At 52.1% G+C, this 7280-nt stretch overlaps 2 protein-coding genes across 3 annotated transcripts in view; both read left to right on the forward strand.

Annotated features, from left to right (window-relative positions):
* Eml3 (EMAP like 3) overlaps positions 1-5016 on the forward strand; it is an 11191-nt gene extending 6175 nt beyond the window's left edge. For both annotated transcript variants that reach the window (XM_021191226.2, XM_021191230.2), the window contains exons 11-22: positions 141-296; positions 457-598; positions 864-1015; positions 1097-1222; positions 1298-1429; positions 2023-2090; positions 2615-2703; positions 2775-2872; positions 3003-3090; positions 4015-4113; positions 4345-4475; positions 4574-5016. In XM_021191226.2, the coding sequence (XP_021046885.1) occupies positions 141-296; positions 457-598; positions 864-1015; positions 1097-1222; positions 1298-1429; positions 2023-2090; positions 2615-2703; positions 2775-2872; positions 3003-3090; positions 4015-4113; positions 4345-4475; positions 4574-4777 (1485 nt within the window). In that variant the 3' untranslated portion in view covers positions 4778-5016. The remainder of the gene's footprint in view (positions 1-140; positions 297-456; positions 599-863; positions 1016-1096; positions 1223-1297; positions 1430-2022; positions 2091-2614; positions 2704-2774; positions 2873-3002; positions 3091-4014; positions 4114-4344; positions 4476-4573) is intronic.
* Positions 5017-5311: 295 nt separating this feature from the next.
* Positions 5312-7280, forward strand: part of Mta2 (metastasis associated 1 family member 2) — a 10024-nt gene continuing 8055 nt past the window's right edge. The window contains exons 1-2 of the mRNA XM_021191238.2: positions 5312-5826; positions 6919-6986. Of these exons, the coding sequence (XP_021046897.1) occupies positions 5799-5826; positions 6919-6986 (96 nt within the window). The 5' untranslated portion in view covers positions 5312-5798. The remainder of the gene's footprint in view (positions 5827-6918; positions 6987-7280) is intronic.

The raw sequence follows: 7280 nt of genomic DNA on the forward strand, positions 1-7280 counted from the left end.
AAGAAAGAAAGAAAGAAAGATAGAGGGATAGATAGAAAGAAAGATAGAGGGATAGATAGAAAGAAAAGCATTAAAGAATTAAAGACAGTGAAGGTGCTCAGGACTTAGGGTGGCTGAATCAAGTTTCTTCTTTTCTTCAGAGTACAAATGACTCAGTCCTTGCTGTTGGCTTCAGCCCTCGTGACAGCAGCTGTATTGTCACCAGTGGAAAATCTCATGTCCACTTTTGGAACTGGAGTGGTGGAACAGGGGTTCCTGGGAATGGGATCCTCGCCCGGAAGCAGGGCGTTTTTGGGGTGAGGTGTGGATGGGTGAGGCAATGGAGAGGGAGGTGGGGCTGTGTACTGTAGACTCTAATGCACTCCAGTACCCCCAACTGTCCTGTGACATCTGTTGATTCTAATGTGTCCCAGCACCCCCAACTGTCCTGTGACATCTGTTCTCTGCCCTCTCCAGAAATACAAGAAACCCAAGTTTATCCCTTGCTTTGTCTTCCTTCCTGATGGAGACATCCTCACTGGAGACTCTGAGGGGAACATTCTTACCTGGGGTCGAAGTGTCTCTGATTCCAAGACCCCAGGCAGGGGTGGGGCCAAAGGTATGTGATTAAGGCTAGCATTTAGGATGTTTGTATCTCAGAAATTCTGTGGGAACAGAGCAGAGCGTTTCCTTTTACCCTGAGAAGTGATGAACTCCCTGGGGAAGTTCACGAAGGTGGGGAGCCATGTAGTAAAGGAGAGAAGGCTAGGGACTTGAGTTTGTTAAATCTCAGGGGGTGTGCAGTAGCTAGAGTTAGCCTGTCTTGTGATGCTCTAAGCTGCCCCTTTCTCTAAGAGCATGACTTACCTGGCCTTTACCTACAGAGACCTACACAATCGTGGCCCAGGCCCATGCTCACGAGGGGTCCATCTTTGCCCTGTGTCTCCGAAGGGATGGGACAGTGCTGAGTGGTGGTGGGCGGGACCGACGACTGGTACAGTGGGGGCCCGGGTTGGTGGCCCTCCAGGAGGCAGAGGTGAGAGATGGACTGGGGTCAAGGAAGGGATGGGGAGAGGAATGGTCAGTATGCTTTTGACATTCTGTTATTACTCTGTAGATTCCAGAACACTTTGGAGCTGTGAGGGCCATTGCTGAAGGGCTTGGCTCTGAGCTGCTGGTGGGAACCACGAAGAATGCATTACTGAGGGGAGATCTGGCTCAGGGCTTCTCCCCTGTTATCCAGGTTTGGAAGCTAAAAGCCAGGGCAAGTAGGGGAGGGTGTTTGGGGAAGAGCAGTGGTAACTCTGTTCTGTTGCAGGGCCACACTGATGAGCTCTGGGGACTGTGTACACATCCCTCCCAGAACCGCTTCCTCACCTGTGGCCATGACCGGCAGCTCTGCCTGTGGGATGGGGAAGGCCACGCACTGGCCTGGAGCATGGACCTAAAGGTAGAGTCAGCTGCCCTTGATCCATCGGGCACACCTTCTCTGACTCCCTAATCCTGCCTTTCCTTCTGTGTCTGGGAGAACTGATGGTACTGTGGTTACAGGCTATTCAGATACAAACTCTGAATAGACTGGTTAAGAGCGACACCTGGGCGTCGCTGATGCCTCAGACCTCATTTTGGTTCAGCAGCGAAATAGTTCATCTGTCGCACTGCTAGGTGTTTTCGGTGCCTTCCCCTAGACGAGGCTCTATCCCAGGTCTCCCATGCCTCCTTTTCTCTGGACCCTTGGGAGGGTCCTTTGAAGTTACTAAGATGACAAAGTGACATCCAACTTCTCTTATTAGAAAGCCATCTTTTAGTAAACTTTATCTTTAATTAACATTTACATAAATACTCAGTTTTGACTGTGACCCAGGCCCTTTCCCCCCCCAACCCCTTGGCCTCCATTTGAATCCTCATGTCTCTAGTATTTCCCCTTATACTTTCATGTGCGTTCTACTACCCCTTCCTCCACCCCACCTCCTGAAATCTCTCTCCTGATCTCACAGGCCCCTTAGAAAAGTAATTTCTTCAATTTACCTTCTTTTTTCCCAGGAGACGGGTTTATGTGCTGACTTCCACCCAAGTGGGGCAGTTGTGGTTGTAGGACTGAACACAGGGAGGTGAGAGAATACCAGACCTCCTATGAAGAAAAGCAGGGAAGTCTAGGAAGGGTTCTTGGTAACAGGGGAAGGGACAGAGGTGACCAAGGCTAACTGAAGTGTTGAGCCACACCTTTTCATGTTTGGGTGCTTCTCTGTAGCCCAGGCCTCCCTTTTCCTGCTGTCACCAAATTTTCCCCATGTATACTCACTCTTCAGTCTGGGAGCAGAATGGGGTAGAAGCCCAGGATGGGGAAGCAGTGGGACTGGGAGGGGTGGATGTGGGTGGGCAAACAGAGAAGTGCCAGGCTGACTGACTCCACAAGGTTTCTGTGGTTGGCCTGGTCTGTAGTTTCTGACTTCTTTCTCAGGAGACATCAGAAGCCCCTCAGCGTTTCTATGCCCTTAGCCTCTTCCCATCCCCCAGCCTCCTCCCAGACACCACAGCCTGATGTTCTCTGTCTTCTTGCTGACTCTTTGCTCAGAGCCTCCCTGGGGGTGGGCTCACATCCTGCCTCCTTGCTTCCTTCCCTTCTCCCTTTCAGGTGGTTGGTTTTGGACACAGAGACCAGAGAGATTGTGTCTGATGTCACTGACGGCAATGAACAGCTCTCAGTTGTCCGGTACAGCCCAGGTGGGAGCCACCCCCACCCTGGCCCTGGGTCCTGCTCCGGCTCTTCTTTATCTGAATAAGTTTCTTTGTAGATGGGTTGTACCTGGCTATTGGTTCCCATGACAACATGATCTACATCTATAGTGTTTCCAGTTGTGGCACTAAGTCCAGCCGCTTTGGCAGATGTATGGTAAGGGCGCTGGGGTAGAAGGTGGGATTTATTAACTGTGGGCACAGTAAAAGGGTTTGATGCATTAAGGGCTAGTCTGGGGATGGGAAATGGTAGCCATCTTGTCAAATTCTTGACTCTTATTCCCCAGGGGCACTCCAGTTTTATCACTCACCTTGACTGGTCCAAGGATGGGAATTTCATCATGTCCAATTCTGGGGATTATGAGATTCTTTACTGTGAGTGACAGGGAGATGGGGATAATTTAATATATATATACATATATTTTTTGGGGGGGGTGGCATCAGGCTGGCTTAGAATTCTTTATGTGGCCCATGCTGATTTTGCATTTGTCATCCTCCTAATTATGTCTCCTAAGAGATTATGTGGGTGCCGACCGGAGGCTTCTAGTCAGGAGGGCTGATGGTATTAGAGGAACATCAAGCAGAGGGGCTGATGTGGAGGGAAATGGAGGTTGGAATTGGACATAGGGATAACCTGGTAAGTAGGTAAGCCACAGTTCACACTCTTATCTTCTCCAACAAGAACTCAAGGGAGTTGAAAAATGGACCAGGCATTGTGGTGCATGCCATTAATCCCAGAACTTGGGAGGCAGAGATAGGTGGCTGGATATTTATGAGTTCAAGGCCAGCCTGGTCTATATAGTGAGTTCTAGGGCAGCCAGGGCTGCATAGGAAGACTGTGCCTCAAAATACAAAACGAAGGAAAAAGAATGATGCACTAAGAAGCAGTGCTTTAGGAGAGCTTCTTAGCAAGTGTGGAGGGCGACCTTATTTTGGAAGGAGAAGCTGATGAGAAACTTAGTATTTTATCCAGAGGTTGAGGCAGGAATGAAAAGTTCCAGGCATGTCTAGGCTAGATTCTCTGTTTCTGAGACAGGGCTCCCTCTGTCACCTGGTTGTCCCGGAACTCACTTTGTAGACCACGGTGGCCCCCAACTCAGAGATCTGTCTGCCCCTCTAGTACTGGGATTAAGGATCTGCACCACCTTGCATGGCTATCTTAAAGCCAAGTCAAGTCAAACACGTTCAGTGAGAACTTAGGAAGCACACAGTGGGGTTCATAGTGGACGCTATGCCTGTGATCAGTTCATGTTCTCAAGTGAGGGAAGAATGACAGCTGAGTAGGCGATTTCCACCTAGGGGATGTGGCTGGAGGCTGCAAACTGCTGAGGAACCGCTATGAGAGCAGAGACCGGGAGTGGGCTACCTATACCTGTGTGCTGGGCTTCCATGTCTATGGTGAGCTAGGATCTGGAACCCTTTAGGAGGGCTGGGGAAACAAGGGGGAACCCATTCTGCCCTCAGAATACTGGGCGTGTGTCACCTTAGGGTGGGGGTCATAGTGGCAAATCCAAGCTAGGAGGCCCCTTGGGATTGGAAGCTTTGTCTGGAGTGCAGTGGCAACCCGAAGACCTGAAACGCTGCAGCTCTAGGTTGTAGCCGCCTGACTCAGGCCTCCTATTGTGTTAGGTGTGTGGCCTGATGGCTCTGATGGGACAGACATCAACTCCCTTTGCCGCTCCCACAATGAACGGGTGGTGGCTGTGGCAGACGACTTCTGCAAAGTACATCTCTTTCAGTACCCATGCGCTCGAGCCAAGGTGAGGCCTCAGGGGACCACTGGGCCCAGGTGGGTAGGTTTGGTACCCTGCCATTGCTGCAACCGTTATTATTATTATTTTTTTTCCTCCTCATCTAGGCGCCAAGTCGTATGTACTCAGGCCATGGCAGCCATGTGACTAGTGTCCGGTTCACACACGACGACTCATACCTTGTCTCCTTAGGTGGCAAGGATGCTAGCATCTTTCAGTGGCGAGTGCTGGGGGCAGGGAGCTCTGGGCCCGCTCCTGCCACGCCATCTAGAACTCCCTCTCTGTCCCCTGCCTCCTCCCTGGACGTGTGATTGATGCTGGATGGTCTTGTCTCTCTGGTACTGTGGTCTGGCCCAACCCTGGCCAAAAACCCGAGGACCAAGGACAATCTTTTCCTGTGCTGGCTTTTTCTTTGACTTCATACATTCCCAATTGCGCATTTTCCTGGAGGGGCTAACCACCCCACTGCACACAAACTAACAACAGACTTGCTGGCTGAGCCAGGCAACCCAGCTCTGACACCCTCTGCTCGGTGAGGGGCAATAAAAAGCAAAAAGTAACTGCCTGGTGCTTTTGTGCGGCGGGTCCCCTCAGGGGCCCAGTTGTGTTAGGATGAAAGAAAAAAGTGCAGGGCGGGAAGAGAAAAGGGAGTTCAGGCCGAATATGCAAATAACAAGCAAAGCGGCTTGCAAATAACCTCAAGAAGAGTGAGGGCGCGCGCGCGCCTTTCGACGCCACTACCCGGGAGCTGCTAGGACCCATAGTGCAAAGAGTTAATTCCGGCTCCCCACCGCCCTCGGGGGCGGGGTCGAGTTGCAACGGAAATAACCGAGCGCGGGGCCGCGGCTGAGCGAAAAGAGCCGAGTTCCTTCCGGAAGTGGCCGATCTGCGGGGTCTTGCTCTCCGACCTGAGCCGAGCGCTGGGCCTTGTTCTCCGGATCGGCCGAAGGTGTTCCGGAAGGAGGCGAACCCGGACGCGGGCAGGGAAAACCTTGCCAGCGGTTGGCACCGCACGACGTCTGCTGGGACTCGGTGAGGACGCTAGGAGCCGGAACCTCACTCCGGTCAGGCAGGAATTGAGCTCGTTCCGGAAGAAGCCGAGTAGACCGGAGCTGGCCTCGGGGTCCCGGCGTGAGGCTATAGCAGTGTCGTCGTCGCGCGGGCAGTGATGAGCCGCGACGGCTGAGCGAGCAGAGGTGCCGGCTGCTCGGGCCCCATCGACACTTCCGCGAAGCGTCAGCCACGCGCTGGGGGCTTCGTCTGGAGCTGAGCTTTGCCCCCGCGAGCCTCCGGGACCTCTTTGTGTGGCCGGAGGCGGCGGCGGGAACGGCCATGGCGGCTAACATGTACCGGGTGGGAGGTGAGTACCCTGAGCGGAAGAGGCTGAGAGGCCGGGATCAGGGAGACCCGGTGTCCGCAGGCGCGGGGGAGCCACATCTGGGGTCGTATGGGCCGCGGCACCGACCGGAACCGGAATCGAGAGCTATGGTTCCGCGGCGGCGACGCTCTCGGGCGCAGAGTCTACCGCAGAGGCTTACCTGCTGCCGTAACGGTGCTCTGAGACCTGTGACTGCATCGCCGGGCTGGAAGTGGCCTTGGCTTGGAAGGGGCCCGAGTGGCCGCCGGGCCAGCCGCGGGCGAGCTAGGCGCGCAGGAGTTTTCTTTTCTGTGGCGGCTTGTGCGTTCGCGATTGTGGGGCCTGAACAGTTTACTCAGTTCTCCGATACAAGGATGCAACTTCAGTGCAAAGTTGTATGGACTCCAGGGAGATTCTTGTTCATGTCTCAAGTCTCACTTTGGAGTGAAGATCTGACTTTAGAACTGGGTGTTGCAGGGGTAGGGGGTAAAAACTCATTTCCTTTTTCTTCTTTTCCTTGTTTCTTTTTAGACAAGGTTTCTTCTCTGTGTAGTCTTGGCTGTCCTGGTACTCCTACTGTAGACCAGGCTGGCCTCGAACTCAGCGATCCGCTGGCCTCTGCCTCCTGACTGCTGGAATTAAAGGTGCATAGCACCACTGCCTGGGAAAGTATTTTCATAATATCTCTTTTTCTTCCTTCCCTTTCTTTTCTTTTTTTCTTTTTTTTTCTTCTCTTCCCCCCCACCCCTTTCTCCCCCCCACCCTCCTTTTCTTTTTGAGGCAGGGTTTTCCCTTGTTTCTTTTGAGATAAGGTTTCTCTGTATAACCCTGGCTGTCCTGGAACTTGAGCTGTAGACTTGGCTGGCTTTGAACCAAGAACCTGCTTTGGCCTCCCAGACTGTTGGGATTAAACACATAAGCCACCACTGTCCAGCTAATAGCTAATACTTGTTTTCCTAACTCTGTCCTCTTGCTCATCTCCATTTCATCTCTATCTAGAATTTTGTCTCGTTTTGGTCCACACGGACTGACTTTTTCACCTGGGTGCTCTGGTTTTCTCCTCTGATCCTCTTTGTTCCCCACCTCCTCCTACAGATTACGTCTATTTTGAGAACTCCTCCAGCAATCCTTACCTGGTTAGACGGATTGAGGAGCTCAATAAGGTGAGTGGAGTTTTTGTTTTGTTTTGTTTTAATGATACAGGGTCTCTCTGTTATGTAACCTTGGCTGCCTAGAACTTGCTGTGTAGACCAGGCTGGTCTTAAACTCATGGAGACCCTTTTCATTGGTCCTGAAATTATCTTTGAGTATTAAGTCTTTTTTCTTTCTTTTTTTTTTTTTTTTTTTTTTTTTTTCGAGACAGGGTTTCTCTGTATAGCTCTGGCTGTCCTGGAACTCACTTTGTAGACCAGGCTGGCCTTGAACTCAGAAATCCGCCTGCCTCCGCCTCTTGAGTG

This window comes from Mus pahari, chromosome 1, assembly GCF_900095145.1.
Source record: "Mus pahari chromosome 1, PAHARI_EIJ_v1.1, whole genome shotgun sequence".
Taxonomy (NCBI): Eukaryota; Metazoa; Chordata; class Mammalia; order Rodentia; family Muridae; genus Mus; species Mus pahari.